At 42.0% G+C, this 19,185-nt stretch overlaps 1 protein-coding gene across 1 annotated transcript in view; it reads left to right on the plus strand.

Moving 5' to 3' along the window:
• LOC136865955 (nose resistant to fluoxetine protein 6) overlaps positions 1-19,185 on the plus strand; it is a 123,022-nt gene that overhangs the window by 20,523 nt on the left and 83,314 nt on the right. Inside the window, exons 3-4 of the mRNA XM_068226573.1 lie at positions 10,021-10,238; positions 14,454-14,524. Of these exons, the coding sequence (XP_068082674.1) occupies positions 10,021-10,238; positions 14,454-14,524 (289 nt within the window). The remainder of the gene's footprint in view (positions 1-10,020; positions 10,239-14,453; positions 14,525-19,185) is intronic.

The following is a 19,185-nucleotide window of genomic DNA, read 5'->3' on the forward strand; positions in this document are numbered from 1 at the left end:
TCTGACAGTTTTGGGTCAGTAGTGAATCTATATATGTGACACTTTGCAGCAGGAGATATCTTTGATTCAAAGAAAGCCGGTCTTGATCGTCTGCTAAATGTTGTAATCTGCGAAGAGGTATTAGAACTGTTGAATTTTTAGTGTGAGTTTGCTTTAGTATGAACTTATCTGAAAGAAACTGTGCACGGATAGTCAAGGGCATCTCTGCGGCTTCCAAGAGTAGAGCATTAGTTGGTGTGGTTTTCATAGCTCCAAGGCAAATGCGAATGCACTGAAATTGAATACTATCTAGTTTATTTAGTAGGCGTTTATTGCCACTGTAATAAAACATGCTTCCATATTCCATCTTCGATCGGATCAGCGTGCGATGTAGCACTAAGAGTACAGATGGGTGTGCTCCCCACCAAGTTCGAGTTAATGTGCGTAGGATATTGATCCCTTGTTCCAATTTTGGAATAATATGTTGCATATGAGCAGTCCACGTGAGACGGGAATCATACACAAGTCCGAGGAATTTGGTTTGTGGTTGAACTAAGATGCTATGTGATCCCAGGATGAAGTTGTAAATTGGTGGTTCAATTCTTCTTTTTGTGAATATTACTGCCGAGGATTTACTTGCAGAGAGGTCTAACCCATGTTGATGTAACCACAGATTTACATGCTGCATAGCATCTGCAAGACGACACTTGGCAGCAGGTACTGTCGTCGCTGAGGTAAACATACATACGTCATCAGCATACTGAAGAAGGCTAACTCTAGGAGGCAGAATATTTTCCAAATCTCGGGTATAAATGGTATACAGTAGGGGACTAAGTACTGCACCTTGAGGTAGTCCTTGGGTCGATCGTCGTGGCCCGAGAAGTCTATGGTTATAACGAAAATAAAGCCATCTAACATGTATAAATTGATATATACCGGACACAAAAGTTGGAGGCAATCCAAGAGCAATCAGTTTGTCCAACAGTATTGGTATTCGTACATTGTCATACGCAGCGGATATGTCCAAAAAGAGAGCACAAAGGTAGTGTTTATTTAGAAAAGCTGTATGAATCGCTGCGGTTAATATGGCGTGGTTATCATACGTGCCACGACCTTTGCGGAATCCATTTTGTGTAGAAGGTAGCAGAGATTGTGATTCTAGCCACCAATCCAAGCGATTTTTAATCATTCTTTCCACCGTTTTACCAATGCAGGAAGAAAGAACAATAGCTCGATATCCTGCTGGATCTCCTGGCTCTTTTCCTGGCTTGAGGATGGGAACTACAATTTGTGTCTTCCATGACTCAGGTATGCATTTTTGAAACCAAAGTTCATTGACAATTCGGAAGAAAAGCTGCAATGTTTCGTCAGGAAGGTGTTGTAACATGGGGTATCGGATTTCATCGATGCCCGGTGCTGTATTGGCGGAGTTCTTAATGGCCACACGGAGCTCGTTGATTGTAAATGGCGAACAGAGAAAGTGTTCGGAGTGCTCTTCATTAAATGTACACGGTAGATAACTAGGTGATGGTGGCGTAATTCTATCAGCAAAATCCTCTAACCAAGAGGTATCAGGTGACGAATCCTGAGTACTATAATTTCTGTTGCGCAAATGGCGTATGCGATGCCAGATATCTGTTATTGGGGTTTCCTTATTAAATGTGGAGCAGTATTTTTGCCAACTCTGTTTCTTGGTTTGCTTCAGAAATCGCTTGGTTCGAGCAGAAATCTTCTGATATTGTAGGTATGTTTATTCGGTAGGGTGTGTTCGGAATTCCCGGAGAGCCGTCCGCCGGAGAGCAATGGCACGGGAACAATCAGCGTTCCACCATACTGTTGGAGTGTTTTTCTGACCAGGAGGTTTTCTCAGGGGGATAGATATATGAGCAACACGTTCCATCATCTCGAGAAAGGTATTATAATTGTCCATGGCGGATGTTTGGGTCCGGAAACAGCGTGTTTCCTCAAGTATTTTAGCCGTAAAAAGCGTCCAGTCTGCACCATACACATTCCACTTGCTTGATGGATATGGTGAGGGGTTACTTGTAGGAGAAATATCAATGTTTATAAGTATTGGATAGTGATTTGAACCAAGCGAGTCTTTAAGTGCATTCCAGTGGGTGATTATGGCAATGGCGGGAGGGCACATTGTTATATCAACTGCTGATGGACGGTGATATAAGGACGGAACTAGTGTTGGTGAGCCGTCATTCAATATAGATAGATTGAAAGTGTCGACTGTCTCTAAAATATTGCAACCCTGTCGGTCGGTGAAGGCACACCCCCAGGTAGTACTGTGTGCGTTGAGGTCGTCGTATATAAGGTACGGTGGTGCCAAAGCAGATAAAATTTGATTCCAAACTGCCGGTGTTATAATTTTGCCTGGTTTACAATATATTGAAAGACATGTGAACTCAAGCGGAGGTAAATGGATATGTGCTGCAACGAGTTGTATACCAGGATCTACCCCCACTGTGACAGGCAGTACCTTAAAAGGAACTGCATTATGTATGAAAAGTGCTGTACCTCCTTTGCCATCGAACCGATCGTCTCGTAGAATATTATAATTTCGAAATCTTATAAGTTTTGATGCGTTGAACCACGTCTCGGAAATCCCTGCCACCTTGATATCTCTGCAACCAAGTTCGTGCTCTAAACTTTCCTTATTAGCAATGGCAGATCTAGCATTCCACTGCAGGACCTTAAAACCCATTGAATTTATTTATTAAACTAGATATTAAATCCCGAATGGCAAGGGGATTTTCTATGGGTGTTGTCTGAGACGAGGTGGTTATATGCATGATAAGTTTGACTAATTCTTCTATTATGAAGGTATTTCGATTGATGGAATGATCAGGAATGTTATGTGGACGAGGAGGATATGGGTTTTGTCTAATAGGTGTAATTGGTAATTGTTGAGGAGGGAGGGTAAGTTGGGGAGGGAGGAGGAGCTTCTTGGCGGCGAGTAGGACGTTGAGTGGAGAGGGAGGGAAGTTGTCGTTGCATAGGCGCGGCATGATGCGGTGAGAGTAGCCCTTGTTCCTGTTGTCCTTGATATTGTGGATGGGATAACTGTTGTGATGATTGCATTGATGGCAATGCTGTATGATACTGAGTGTTTATTATAGATGAATTTTGTAGTGGTTGTATTGGTAGAGGAGGAAATTCTTCGCGGCTACTGTATTGTGGTACAGTAGCAACCACCTGAGCGTATCCCTGACTTTGCTGCTCTGTTGATGTATGCATAGGAAGTGTGTTATAAGCAGTTGCCCTTTTCGTGTCCCGCTGTCTGACGTACACCGGACAGTTCTTATCTGAAGCAAAATGTTGACCTTGACAGAGTGCACACCGAACTTCCGTGGTATTGTCGCAGTTTTCTGTTAAGTGTGGACCCGCACATCTATTACAGCGCGCTACTCTTGACTTACATTGTACTTGCCTGTGGCCCAGGCGTAAACATATTTCACACTGTACTACCGGAGCAACATACGGTTCCACAGCACAGCGAGTTCCCAATATAGCTATATGAGTGGGGAGGGACTGTGACCGAAAAGTTACGAGACACACTGGGATTGCTATAACTTGATCTGGGTTCGTAGGTATCTTTTGGTATATCTCTTAATACGCACAACTGGATATGGAGAGTCAATTTCTTCTAAAATTTCCTGCTCGCTTAACGTTGTGTCGACATTTCTGATTATACCCTGTTTATGGATAAGAAAGTTGGGAATGTAAGCTTCTAAATTCCTTTGTTTAAAAACATCACATTGTACAATTAAATTAGCAGATCCTGCCGTGCGAGCTACAATTTTTAAACGATTTTTTCCAATAGGGCGTATGTCAACCACTTCCTTTTTAAAGGCATTGTTATGTTGAAAAAGCAGTTTACCTATCGACATAGGGTGTAGATGACCAACTTTACTGTCCAAACTTTCTACGAAAATACAGTACGGGCCTATGTCTGTGCGACTATATCTATTGTCTTTACTTTGATAGGTAGGCGCTGTCTTGGCAGAACTAAGCTTATTTGAACTTGAGTTAGTATTTACTGGCACGTCTTGAACGGAGGATTTACTAGATGTTGAAGTACTGGCGTCTGACATATCCATGTCTATCAACTTTTCGACTTCGTTTATGGTTCCATTTGACTGTCCTACCATTTGTCCGCAAAACCGTTTAGCTGGTTGATTAGGTACATCTACACTATTATCTAGTAGGTCATTACCGTGATGAGGAGTACATAGATTATTTTTTCCAATAGGGCGTGTTCTGAGCGGCGTTATGTTGCTGGTGCTGGCCCTGCTGCTGCTGTTGATGTTGGTGTGGCTGATGAGAATAGCTTGCTAACTGTTGATGATCATAACTGGCAGGTGCTGGTTGAAATTGTGATGTTCCGTTCAATAGAGTAGGCCTATGGTTCACTGAGTCTAATTGAGGTAGCGAGTCGTGCATATAACAAGTCTCTAATGCCAACTTAATGGACTGCCCCGTATCTAGGGGGTCAGCCATTGTATAGTATTAACTAACTGATACTAAACTTGTCCACAATTCAATGTATTAAACGGTAAACTATGATGAGTTCACTAATGAAATGTTTATGTCTGAAGATGGTTTCACTGCCGCACTGACAAGTCTCACTAGCTATAGCGGAGTCGAGCTATGTTACAACCTGCCTGTCCGGCTGCTCGCCACGAACTGTGAAGATGAAGTTGAACAACCTGAGTTACTTGTCTCGGGGTTCCCCGAAGTTCAAATATCACCTCCCCATAGCTCGTACCGCTTGAAATTTAAAGGTGGAGTGGGGTCCGCGTGCCTAGATACCAAGCCAACGGATCGATTTAAATTTGAAAAGTTCGTTGCTGGTTGGAAAAATACTGGGTTCTCCACGCCTACATCGGCGTTCAGCGGTCTCCCAGTTCCGTGCATATGCATCAAATATATGTTTCCACAGTGTTATAATTTATTAATTGAAGCATCTATGGGATGGCTCAGTAATTTTTTGTGGAGCATAGAACCGGTATATGTTCGAAATCATGGTCCCCTATTTTTTTGTACTGTGTACTTTCTTCTGTCTTTCTCTCTTTCTTTCCTTCATTCTTCCTTTTCTAATCCTTTTACCGTCCAGGGCTGTTTTCCCTCGAACTCAGCGAGAGATACACCTCTACCGCCTCAAGACAGTGTACTGGAGCATTAGACTTTGGGCCAGGTGTATACAAGTGGGAGGAAGGACCAGTACCTCGCCCCGGCAGCCTCACCTACTATGCTGAACAGGGTCTTTGTGAGGGTTGGTCGGATCGGAAGTGATAGACAAGGAAGAGGGAAAGAGGCGTCCGTGGCCTTAAGTTAAGTACCATCGCGGTATTTGCCTGGAGGAGAAGTGGGAAACCATGGAAAATCTCTTCGAGAATGGCTGAGGAGGGAATCGAGCCCCCTCTATTTAGTAGACCTCCCTAGGCTGAGTCGACCCCGTTCCAGCCCTCGCACAAGTTTTCAAATTTCGTGGCAGAACCTGGAATCGCACCCGATCCTCCGGGGGTGGCACCTAATCACACTAACAACTTCACCATAGAGGTGCATAAAGTATTTTCTAAGTTATTAACAATTTCATGTTTTTCAAATTAATTAGTTCTTAATAGCTAAAATACTGGAGTCAAATTATTTATAAAATACATACATGCATCTTCAACTACCACCGGACTAGGGCAGGATCGAACGTGCAAGTTCGGGAAGTTCACTGCTTCAACCGTCTGAGCCACTCAGCTTGGCAGAGTCAACTCATGTCAGCTTAATTTTGAAGGTGTTGAAACTGCATTAATCTAACCTAACAACCACTGGTACATCATTGTCGATAGTATTCACACTTTTACTACGGGTATGCTGATTACTAACAATTCCGAATGCACGTCGTCTACTTCCAAATGTTTCTTAAATACTCAAGTAGACGGAGGCATTATGAACAAATACCCGAACAAAGGAGAAGGAATATGTGCTGTCGGTAAACAACACCAAAAGAATAAGTGACGAGTGGAAACCGATCCTACCTCGGTAAGTAGGATAAATAAGACCTATCTGTATCGGTGCGACGTAAAGCTAAACTGTAGACCGCAAAGTTTGAAACTAGGGAGTTTATTTATTTAAATGCACACCTAGCCAAAAAGGTGGGCGTAACCTCGCGTGTCAACTTAACATTTAATTGCGTTATGGGCCGTTAGAGACGACTTTAATAAGTATAACTACTGAAATTTTATTAAACATGCTTCAAATTAATAAAATCGCGAAAAAAAAATACATTTTGGTTTATCACTTCCCGGGCTAGAGTTTAATTTTAAAACAGTGTTCTCTAATAAAGTCCGCCTCTGCGGTGTAGTGATTAGAGTGACTAGCTGACAGTCTCGGATTCCCGGGTTCGATTCCCGACTCTGTCACGAAATTTGAGAAGTGGTGCGTGGGCTGGAAAACGGGGTCCACCCAGCCTCGGGATATCAACTGAGATCCCTCCTCAGCCATTCTTGTAGTCGTTTTCCGTGGTTTCCCACTTCTCGTTCTGGAAAATGACGAGATTGTGCCTAATGTAAGGCCGCTTCCATCCCTCTTCCTTGTGTATCCCTTCCAAACTTCCCATCTGCCCCACAAATCCCCTGTGCAGCATAGCACGTGAGGCCGCCTGGGCAAGGTACTGATCCTTCTCCCCAGTTGTATTCTAACCACCCAACGTCTCACGCTCCACGATACTGCCCTTGAGGCTGTAGAGGTCGCATCCCTCGCTGACTCCGAGGAAAAAAACAACCCTGGGCGGTAAACGGAGGTACAGTCTTCCCAAGTACAGTAACACTTATAAGACCCATTTTCACACCAGGAAAATACTGGGGCTGTACCTTAATTAAGGCTACGGCCTCTTCCTTCCCACTTCTAGGCATTTCCTGTCCCATCGTCACTATAAGACCTATCTGTATCGGTGCGACGTTAAGCTAAACTGTTGAACAAGTCCACAGTTCTAGATCTTCAGGCAAGCACCTCATTGTTGAAAAAATCCTAGGTGTATGAGCTACTAATTTTTTGTAAATATAATAAAGTATGAGTTAAAATCATTTTCTTAATCATTGTTATCCCGTCGATTGCATTGGCAGTTTGCTTCTTTCTTACCACTACGAGCACTAATGTGAGTCAATGCAGAGTTTAACTTAAGCCCTTATAACTACATTCAGTTTGTAAAATTTGAAAAATGAAAAAAGCATTGAACCAAGGGACACATTACAAGAAGAATTACGTAAATAAGTAAATTTGGCTAGGATTTTAAGGAAACGAGTAAAGAGACGAGCGATTTTTGTTTGTTTTCCAGAACTGCATTTAGACCGGATGTGATTATCGAAATTTAGTTCGATAGTGCTATCGAGGATTAACAATTTGAAACCTTTATGGGCCCTTCAGCCCTTCAAATTTCGGCACAATTGAGAAAATTGCATAATTCTACGTTTTTCATTGAAGGGGATCCCTGCTTTGTCTTCCAAAAGATGTTTTCCACATTTAACCTTTTCCATCCCATGCCCGAGTTAACTCGGATGTCAACATTTCTCCTGCTGTCCCAAACACGAGTTAATTTGGATTTAAAGCAATGCGCTCTTGTTCACTTCCGAGTTCAGTCCAACGCTGTTGACATGCTTTGTTCAGATGACGGACGATTCATAAATCGCCTTACCGTTTTTTGACGATAATTATGTGCCTTATGTGTTTCTTTCACAGCTGTCTTCTGAGATGGGTGAACGGGAGTGTAAAGAAAGCATAACGAAAGATGATATTTTAGAAATTTTAGGCAGTGATGATGAGTCCGATTTTTTATGAATATTGTGGAGATAAGTTTCAGTGAAACAAGCTGTCGACATTTATCATGCCAAGTTCTTTCAAGTTTGGGAAAAGTGTTAGGAGAAAATTAGGGCTAATATTGTCGTTCCATGACTTTCCAGTAGCTGTGTAAATACAAAGTATTTATGGCTTATTACAACCACTGTCTAAACGTCCAGAAAAATCGGGTATGGGGCATGCATAAGGCTGAAAGAAACTTGGGAGTGAAAAGGTTAAAAAACTTTAGCGTTCAGTCTGCAAGCGTATATGAAGGAGTGCCTCCTCAATACTCTATCTGCGTCTAGCGCTCTGGTGTCCACCAGCTCTTCATCGCATTCCTTCAAATAATCCTTATCACTTAACTCTGTCTCTACTCCTCTTGACCTCAAAGACCGGTTGCATTATTTTGCAAAGTTGACTTATCTGCTCGATTCGCGCACATGACCCAACCTAAATCCTGAAGGCTTCAAATTCAACCACTCGAGACGAAGCACGTACTGGCATGTCGTTGCACCCTACCTTGTTCAACCAGAGTTAAAACTTTCATTATTTTTATAACCTTCCCAAGTATATTTCCAAAGCAACAACTGTATGCTACGCAGTTTACTTTCTTTATGAAATCCATTAAATAATGTTGTTGAATGTGACCTCATAAGGCTTAAATTGTTATCATTGTTGTTTTCTTATTTCTTCTTCTTTCTTAATCTGTTTACCCTCCACGGTTGGCTTTTCCCTCGGATTCAGTGACGGATCCAACCTCTACCGACTAAAGCGCAGTGTCCTGGAACATGAGAATTTGGATCTGAAGGATACGACTGGGGAGGAGGATAGTACCACGCTCAGGCGGCCTGACCTGCTATCCTGAACAGGGGCCTTGTGGGGGATGAGCAGATCAGAAGGGATAGATAAGAAGAGGGAAGGAAGCTGCCGTTGCCTTAAGTTAGGTAACATCCCGGCATAATTGGTAAAAAAAGGAAAACCCAGGATGGCTGAAGAGGGACCTCAGTTGACCTCCAGAGGCTGAGTGGACCCCGTTCCAGCCCATGCACCACTCTTCAAATTTCGTGGCAGAGCCGGGAAACGAACCCGGGCTTCCGGGGGTGGCAGCTAATCACACTAACCACAGATGTGGGCAAAGCATCTTGTAAAAAAAAACAACAACGAAAAAACGAAAGATATAGGCTGAGAGCATTCAATACATTCAATCATTCAATCATTCATTAAAGAATGCTCTCCCCTCAGTTGGTGGCTATCTGCGATTGGGAGAGACGAGTGTCCATCCACTCAGGGATGCATGAATACAACGCAATCAGGTAATTCATTGATTCATTCATTCATTGTTAATTCATAATGTCTATTGTAAACAAAGGATAACACTGTTTAGACTAGTGACACCAATCAATACTTGAAAATTAGAAGTGGAAAACCACAAACTTTCTCCAGTCATTTGACCGGGTCAGCTATTGAACGAATGAAGCAACATCTAGCGGCGAGGAGAGCAATTGGGCCGGCTGCCGAAGCCTGTCGCACTCATCTGTAGCATTGATTAATGGTTGACAAATGAAATTCTATTGGAGAGTGTTGTTGGAATGGAAGATGGCAGGGAAAACCGGAGTACCCGGAGAAAAACCTGTCCCGCCTCCACTTTGTCCGGCACAAATCTCACATGGATTGACCGGGATTCGAACCAGGGAACCCAGCGGTGAGGGGCCTACGCGCTGTTGGAAGGAAGCGGCCGTGGCCTTAATTCAGATACATCCCCAGCATTTGCCTGGTCTGAAAATGGGAAACCACTGAAAACCATCTTCAGGGCTGCCGACAGTGGGATTCGAACTCACTATCTCCCGGATGCAAGCTCACAGCCGCGCGCTCCTAACCACACGGCCAACTATTCCGGTACATAAATTAATAGAGGTGAGATACATGTTATCCTAGACTATATAAGAATGTTATCGTCCAGGAAATCAATACAAATCTCTGTTAATACAATTTACAAATTTGGTGAGAATAGTAAGTAGGGGTAATTGAAATATTTCAGGCAGAACGAAATCAAGAATGTATGAAAAGAATTTGGATTGCAATCAATGATTTCTTTCTCCCCATTTTTTGTCGATGCCGAACTAGGGGATTGCAGTATTATATTCTATTCTAATAGGGATTACTACTTCACACGAGTGACCAGTGTGGCCCTTCTCATTACAGGCAGTGGTGGGGATGTTGATGTATTCCCCACTCAAAATGGCGCTCTGTGTTCCCTCGACGTGCAACCCAACGGACACTGCTATCATCGCAATGGATCAGTTCAGTGCATACGAGATATACCTCAACGCGCTTGGTGTGGAACTGGAGGTGGACGTTAATGAGCAAGACTGCCATACTGCAGACCGCCCGGAGTTCTCCAGTGAGGACATGATCGCTGCGTAAGTATCAAGAAAATAATCTAAACCCTAGTACATAAGCCAATCTTTGGCAATCGAATTTATAATGCAAATAGTATATCCAGTAAGCCTGTCTTGGGCAGTCGAAGTTACTATCGTATAAAGTCATTGGAAATTCTCAATGGACTATTAATGTACCTTCTTCTTCTACTTTATCTGTTTACCCTTCAGGGTCGGCTTTTCCCTCGCACTCAGCGAGGCATCCCACCTCTACCACCGCAAGGGCAGTGTCCTGAGCTTCAGAAGCTGGGTAGGGGATACACCTGGGGAGGATGACCAGTACCTCGCCCACGCGACCTCACCTGCTATGCTGAACAGGAGCCTTTCGGGGGGACGGGAAGTTTGGAAGGGGTAGAAAAAGGAAGAAGGAAGGAAGCGGCCGTGGCCTTAAGTTAGGTACCATCCCGGCATTTGCCTGGAGGAGAAGTGGGAAACCACGGAAAACCACTTCCAGAATGGCTGAGATGGGATTCGAACCTACCTCTACACAGCTGACCTTCCGAGGCTGAGTGGACTCCGTTCCAGCCCTCGTACCACTTTTCAAATTTCGTGGCAGAGCCAGGAATCGAACCCGGACCTCCGGGGGCGGCGGCTAATCACACTAACCACTACACCACAGAGGCGGACTTTTTTCTACACAAGGAATTTATTTCGCATACAAAATCTTGCTAATATTAATTTAAATAATGAAAAAGCTTTCAATTTAAATATCATAAAATTTTCTTCGCACCTTGAGGGTGGTTTCAAGATTTCACATAGAAACAAAAAAGTTCTGTCTCAAATCGTTGCACAGAAGAGGACACCTGAATGTCTGAAAGCTAAAATTTCATGTCGTTCTTCCTTTCTTAATCCGGTCACCGTCCAGAGTTGTTTTCTTTCTCGGACTGAGTCAGGGATCCCACCTCTACCAACTCAAGGGCAGTGTCCTGGGGTGTGGGACGTCGATTCGGAGGATACAACTGTGCAAGAGGATCATTACCACACCCAGGTGGTCTCATCTGTTATGGTGAAAGGGGCCTTGTGGTGGTGGGGGGGAGGGAGTTTGGAAGGGATGTATAAGAAAGAGGGAATGAAGCGGCCGTGGCCTTAAGTTATGTACTGGTATTTGACTGGAGGAGAAGTGGGAAACTACGAAAACCACTTCGAGGATGGCTGAGGCGGGAATAGAACACCCCCTCCCCTCAGTTGACTTCCAGAGGCTGAGTGAACGCCGTTCCAGCATTCGTACCACTTTACAAATTTCGGGGCAGAGTTGGGAATCGAACCCAGGCCTCTGGGGGTGTGAGCTAATCACAGCAACCACTACAACGCAAAGGTGGACAAGAATGTTCCTAACTGTTGTTATACATTTTAATAGTCCTAATTCAGTTATTTCACCTGCAATGGATGTTTTAAAATATACTTAAAAATACTTTCGCATTACGCATTCTTCTCTTTACGTTGAATTTTCTAATAAAATTCAAAATCTACATCTGCTAACATTTTAGATTGAGTACAATATAATGCAAGTGATCCCCTAAAGAGAAACATATTTTTAAGAGGACCTATTGTTTAGAATTTTGTTTCTGTTTTCATAATTTATTTCGCATTAATTTTTGCTAAAATTATTTTAAATAATCGATATATTTTCAATTTAAATAACATAACATTTTCTTCGCCACATTCAGGGTCGTTTCAAGAGTTCACATAAAAAAGTAAAGACTTCTATCTTGAATTGATACTGAGAAAAGTGCACCTAAATAGCTGAAAATTAAATTGTATGTATTAAGAAACGCATTGCAGGTAAGCTAATTCCATTAGGATTTTTAGAATGTATAATGACCTTTAAGAACTTTGTACATGTATTTGGTGAGCATTTAATTCGTCTGTTGTGCATAGGAGCGCAGCCAAGCTGAGGCTGGAATAGCAATAACCTACCTTCTGTCCTCGGGACTGCTGGGACACTATCGCAAACGAACAAGGCGACTATATTTTACTTTCTCTAGTTTCACGAAATTCATACAATAAGCCATTACTGGGATCAACAAAAGTCTCTGTTACCATTAGCCTATATCTTACACTTTCAGCTGGAAGGCTGACGAAATGGGATGGGTGGGGGGGGGATGAGAATTGTTTTGAAAGTGTACCGGGAGAGTTGTACGTGCGTAATAATAAGCTAATATTGACAATACTTTTAAATAATTACGGAAAACTGGCACACACAATCCTAATTCAACTGAGGACTCCGTTAAACTATGTACCTTTTCCGTACCAGATGTGTTGTAAGAACGTTGAGAAGGAGGGGTTGATAAAATATTCCCAATGTGATCGTTTCCTCGAGGGTGTTGTAACCGGTAAATGCCGTCAACATGTTCACCTCATCCCTCAGCCTTTCCCTAAAACGCCCGGCACTCAGTAGGAAGGAAGGTTTAAAATGTACGGAGCTGTCACAGTTACACGGTGAACTGTACTTCTAAAGCAGGTAACACCTGAGAAAATATTCTGAAATATCAGAGGATGTGGTCTCTGGTATGGATACAGCTAAACTAAGAGAATGAGGAAAATACCAATTGTTTGCATGCTAGGGAAATATGTAATGATCACTTCTACGTTCAAAATTAATCCTAAACTTTTAACTATGGACTATAGTTGATTGAATTAAATCTCCATTTGGAGGGCACTAAAAAATTACACTACGGGAACCGTGGCACCCGCGGTGGACAGGCTCCAGAGGGTTTGAAACTCCAAGAAGGTGAAGTTTGAAACCCCGACAGAAATTGTCGTTGAGTGACAACTGCTTTTTATTCATTTTTTTTTTTTTTTTGCTGTTAGCTTTGCGTCACACCGATACAGATAGGTCTTATGGCGACGATGGGAGAGGAATGGCCTAGGAATTGGAAGGAAGCACCCGTGACCTTATTTACGGTACAGCCCCAGCATTTGCCTGGTTTGAAGATGGAGAACCACGGAAATCAATCCTTAGGGCTGCCGACACTGGGGTTCGAACCCACTATCATCCGGATGCAAGCTCACAGTTGCGCGCCCCTAACCGCATGGCCAACTCGCCCAGTTTTTTTCTTTTCTCTACGACGTATTATGAACATGAACTTATTCGAAGGTCGTAGTGTACTGAGAGAGCTGTAAGACGAAACATAATGATCCTGTCTTGCTCCCACTAACCGAACCTAGTAGAAATTTTCCATTCCTCGACTGAAGAGGGAAGCGGGCCACCAAGTTGTTAGGCCCGCACTCCGACCAGGGAGATTAGATACAACGAAGGAAATGTGTAGTGAATCTGAGGGGGTTGGAGGCTGTGACCTATGACAGTCGGCATTCACCGTAGAGCAGAAAAATGGAAAACCACGGAAAACCATCCTCAGGACAGTCGATGGTGAGCACCATCCCCTCTCTGTCTCCTGAATAGAGAGCTGTAGAACCACGACAGAACAGTGGCCAGCCCTCCTATGCTTGGTTGTTCGGTCGGAATACAGAGCTATTGGACCGCGGTCCGGCGTGGCCACTTGTAAGCCGATGGGTAAGTTACTCTACATCCGCCGACAGAAGATTTTTGTCCACCGTCAAAAAATATTCTAACTGAGCCGGACTGAACTGATCATGAGTCGGACATTCTGCCACTGATGAACGAACATAGCTTCTAGAGCTGGGCCTCTCAAAAGCCCAAAATCTCATGCGTGCAAATCGAGGCGCAAGAGCTCCGTACACTGTGCATCGGTTCCACTCGGCTCGGACCAACGCTTCGTCTCTGGGCTACTCGGCTGAGTTCGACTCAACTTGGCTCGGATTTGGATGGCTGCGTAGCAAGTGAGGAGGAGGGAGACAGAGAGAGCGAGCGAGACAGGCGTGGGGAAGGATTGAGACAGCGCTATTGCTCCAAATCGTGGAGTCGGGGTCTGCACTCTGGGCAACCAAGCGAAGTCGTCTTTTGCGCCGTGCACAGTGCATGTACCAGGCGCATTCATCCTCAGAGGCCCTGTTCGAGTGGAATATCTAATTTCACGTATGCAAACTCGACTTGATTACTGTAAGTCTGTAGTTGCTGACGTGAAATTTCCAGTAGACCTAATGATTTTTTTCCTTATCTTAGTGTAAATCTCACCGTCACTAGCACTTTCTAAGTTTCTGTTGGTTCCTCTAAAAGCTGGCGTTGGTACAATTTGTGTTCCACACAGTAATAACACTTGGCTGTTTTCCTTTCAGTTCCATCCTTGCATTCTTCGCCGGACTTGTGATATTCAGTACCTGCTACGACATTTTCACGGAGAAGAATGGTGAGTTGGACCCTATGTTTTTTTTTCATTTCACGAATCAATAACTGAACACAGGAGAATAACGTGGTTCATTTATTGGAAGGGTATCATTACACATTGAGTGACCATACGGTTCTTCAATTCTAAATGTATAGAGTGTTGAGTATTCACACCGTGGGCTTGTTTGATCCTAAACAGCTCCATCATCAACTGTCCCAGCTAGTCTAGACATCACTGAAAAGGCATACAGTGGAAATGAGAAGTGAGGTAGTTTCCCGTTACTTTCCTTGACGAGCAACATATCACTCTCCTAAGCCCACTGAAACGTACCCACCAAACCGGCTGATCGTATGAGTGACATTTTCACACCATTTAACACAGGGGCAGCTGCATAAGGAATGGCGTTAGTAGCATCACTCATACCTCAGGTGCCACGATGAGTGGCTTAGATTGAGACGCCGGCCTTCTGACGCCAACTTGGCAGGTTCGATCCTCGCTCAGTCCGGTGGTGCTCAAATGCGTCAGCCTCATATCGTAGATTTACTTGCACGTTAAGGAACTCCTGCGGAACTAAATTCCGGCACCTCCAAAAATCGCTAAAGGAGTTATAGGGAGGTTAAGCAAATAAAATTATTATTTATCAAACCTCAGACACTTTCAGTTGTCAAAGTCTAGGTTGCGATTCATACAGGTAAATCTCCTTCTTATTCTTATTCTTCTCCGTTACCTACCCCTTTTCCCACACCTGTGGGGCCGCGGGTACGAATTGCGTCGCACATGTAGATTTGGCCCTGTTTTACGGCCGGATGCCCCTCCTGACGTCAACCGTATATCGAGGGATATAATCACTATTGCGTGTTTCTGCAGTGTGTTGTGTGAATATGAAGAGAAGATTGTTGGGGCGGACACAAACACCTAGTCTCCGAGCCAGAAGAGTTTATCAGAAGCGATTAAAATTCCCGACCCTGCCAGGAATCGAACCCGGGACCCTCTGAACCGAAGGCCAGTACGCTGACCATCAAGTCAATGAAAATAACCAATTTGTTCCAAACTGTGCTAGAAGACATGTTATAGTGCAATTGTAAACACTAGGTCAAGTCAAGAAAATAATAGATTCATTGCAACTAATGGCCATCAATCCAAAGACCCACAGTTCTAGCCCTTGAGCAACTACCTCAGTGATGAAAACATCCTAGCGATATGAACTACGAATTTTAGGTAAATATAATATAATAAAATATGGGTATATATTCCTTATATACTCCTAAAAATTACAAACCTTTTCTTAAGTACTACTAAAAGCGCTAATGTGATTTAAAGATTCACTCCAGCTCTTATAACTACATTTGGTTGAGGACATTCTTCAAAAAAATGCCTTAGCATATTGAACCTAGGAACACAATGTAAAGAGTTATGTAAATAAGTTAATATGGCTGGGATTTGAAACAAACATGAAACGAACAAAGACACAAGCGATATTATGTTTGTTTTTCTGGAATTTCATTAAGGCCGTAAGTGATTTTCGATTTTTTCTTCCTTTTAATTTGATAGAACTACCCAAGACTCACAATTTGAAACCTTTCCGGGCACTTTATCCCTACAACTTTCTGTAGTATGGGGAAACCTACTTTGACTGATAAGAAATGTGTGAAAAATGGAGCAGTTATTCACAACGTAATTACACTTTCGCGTGATATTGTTCATACTTTTGTCCACACATTTCACAGATGCTAAGCAAGGGCGGAATAATCATGTTTACAATTAAAACACTCCAGAGTCAATCTTCGAGGATAGATGATTCCTAATTATACAAATGCTAACCCCTAACTTATTCGAGTAAGAAATTACTAGAACGTGGGTGGGGTGTCTACCGTATAACATAAGAAGGAAAGGATCTAGGGTTGGGAGAAGTCCATTGACAGCCCAACAATGGGCTTACCAGTGGACGTCAGAATCATGTCCAGCAACTCAGCTTTTAAACATGTCTGTGTCAAAATATTATTAAAAATGCCTGAATCAAGAACTTTGACTTTCCCTCGTTATCTCACAGATCACTGTCGTTTTCTTCTTATTCTGCTTCTTAATCTTCTTAATCTTCTTACTAATCTCTCCCTTCACCGCTCAATCGAAGGCGATATCTTGGTATCTTGAAATGTATATATATGTTTGAAACTTTCTTGTAAGTATTTTATACAGCACACAGTATGCAAGTATGTTCAATGTAATCTACGTACAATATGTATTATAAAGATGATATGATTTGTTTTATGCATGCTATGATTCTTCCTTAGTACCTCTGCGTTTGATGATTTTATTAATACTATTACATTCATACTATTCATATTGCATTCATATGATTGTCATCAGTAATGATTAGGCTACTAACAGTATTCTAGGTTAAGACTTGCTCGGTGTAAGAATGGGAGTTCATCCCTAAATTTGCCAGAATAAATAAAACATATTATGATTATTATTATTGACTAGGATGAAAAATCGGAATATTTAGAGATAAATGTAAAATAATTTAGTAGTCGGCCCTTAGCAAGTAACAACCGATTTCTAGGAAAACGCACTCAAAAAATGGCTCTAGAATAAATCAAGAGGAAGGAATTTCCTAACGAAGCTCATGAGTTGAATGGAAGACAGTACAACGAAACTAACGTTAAGGTAACATAACTGTCTATAGTGGCCGATTTCAGAAATGAAATTCCAATAACGAACATTTAAAACAAAAAATCAAGTAATAGGAAATACAAAATTTACATACTGAATTTAGTGTATAAATATGGAGTAAATATATTAAACTGGGAACTACAGTACTGCCGTATACTGAAAGACCTTACCGCCTATCCGCAAGCTGTCCTGGTACACAAGACTGTCGAAGTCAGAGTCAACTCGTCAAGTCTCCGCAGAGACCATAGCTTGTGGGCGAGCAGGGACACGTCTCCTCAGACTGCGGAAGTGGTTGTTGTGACCACAGCAGGTACATAGGATGAAGTCTAGTAACAGCAAATCACTTCACGGAAGGTACAGAAAGATCCGACTGCCGTTCAGATAGCAAAATAGTTATTATTATTATTATTATTATTATTATTATTATTATTATTATTATTATTATTATATTTTCTACAATCTGCTTTACGTCGCACCGACACCGACAGGTCTTATGGGGACGATGGGATAGGAAAGGGCTAGGAGTGAGAAGAAAGCGTCCATGACCTTAATTGAGGATCGTTTTTACAAAACTCAACAACTAAAATATTTCCGAAAATTAGTAATAAATGAGTTCGTGTAGTTCAATAAGAGGAGAATCTATTCAAATCGTCAGAATTTAGCTAAACTGAACATTTACCACTGTTACAGAGCTTCAAATGTTAGGAGTTTTGCAAAACTCCACATCTTCAGGAATAAAAATTTATATCAAAATTCAACATCTACATACAATTCAAAATTTTATTTATATTTTCGAGGTTCTTTTTTTACTTTTGGCAACCATGTAAGTTTTTGGTGATATTGAGAAACAACTGAGAAAAGTGGAGACTATATTATTCCTGCCACAGCATCACAAAATACTGAATCAGCATGGGCGATGTCTTGTCCTTAGGAAGGACTGGGAAGTGTATGACTTGATATCAGCAAATAGATTTTGAAACACAAGTTACCCTTCAAGATTGTGGCGGACCCACTTTTACACTACAGACGGGCAGCAATATCTATATTACCAATTACTACCTTGAAATATCTGATTATTTGTGACGCACCAATAAATCGCCACGATTCTGATACTTCATATTTTTACTTTTGATTAAAATAGTTCCGTGGTTAGCCATCCAAAATGAAATTAGTACAGTCTTGTAAGGTGATAGGGCGCCATACCAGAGCAGAAGACTCTGGGACAAAACTTGTATTTAAAAGGAGAGACACAAGATAATCCCTAGTGTAGGGTGATAGAACACTAACCATTAAAGTACTATTTTGATGACCAAGCATAATCAATGTCATCTGAATTAAAAAGCAAAGGAAACAATTTATTTAGGTGAAAATGAAATTCAGTTAATATATCAAGAACTGAAAGATGACATATCGAAAAGTGACTCATTAACTTGAATTGACTCCATGAATGCTTGTTGCAATTTAATCAAACACTCACCGATTATAGACTCGTTCATTTGGACTTCCTTCTGATATGGGCTGGTTCCGTTTTCATTGCCTTCCTTCATATGGGCTGCTCATCTCGTCATCTTAGTACTGGCTTGCCTGTTTTGTGCATCAATTAAGAGTGGAAAGACGTCTTCTCTAACGTTACCACTCTCTATTACACCAATATCTATAAAACACGTATCAGTCCTACTGAAAAAGACCACGACGAGTTCTTTAGAGTGGAGAAAATCCCAAAATTGGAATATTTCCAAATTAAAATGATACTTCCTTTATATATATAAACTATCTATGCCTGACTGAGACGAAATAGATCTCTTGTCCATTCCTGACTGGAAAATATGACCACAAGTAGTCGATTGAAGTAACTCGCCATGAGTTAAGGTACAAAGTAAAAGAAATAAAGTATAACAGTTCTGCCGCTGTACTGCAATAAGTCATTGCTACCACAACTCAGAAGTAAGTCTCTCCACTGATATTTTATCTACTTACGTAATAATACCAAGTGTGACTTTCGAAATATG

Source organism: Anabrus simplex, chromosome 3 (assembly GCF_040414725.1).
Source record: "Anabrus simplex isolate iqAnaSimp1 chromosome 3, ASM4041472v1, whole genome shotgun sequence".
NCBI classification, from domain to species: domain Eukaryota; kingdom Metazoa; phylum Arthropoda; class Insecta; order Orthoptera; family Tettigoniidae; genus Anabrus; species Anabrus simplex.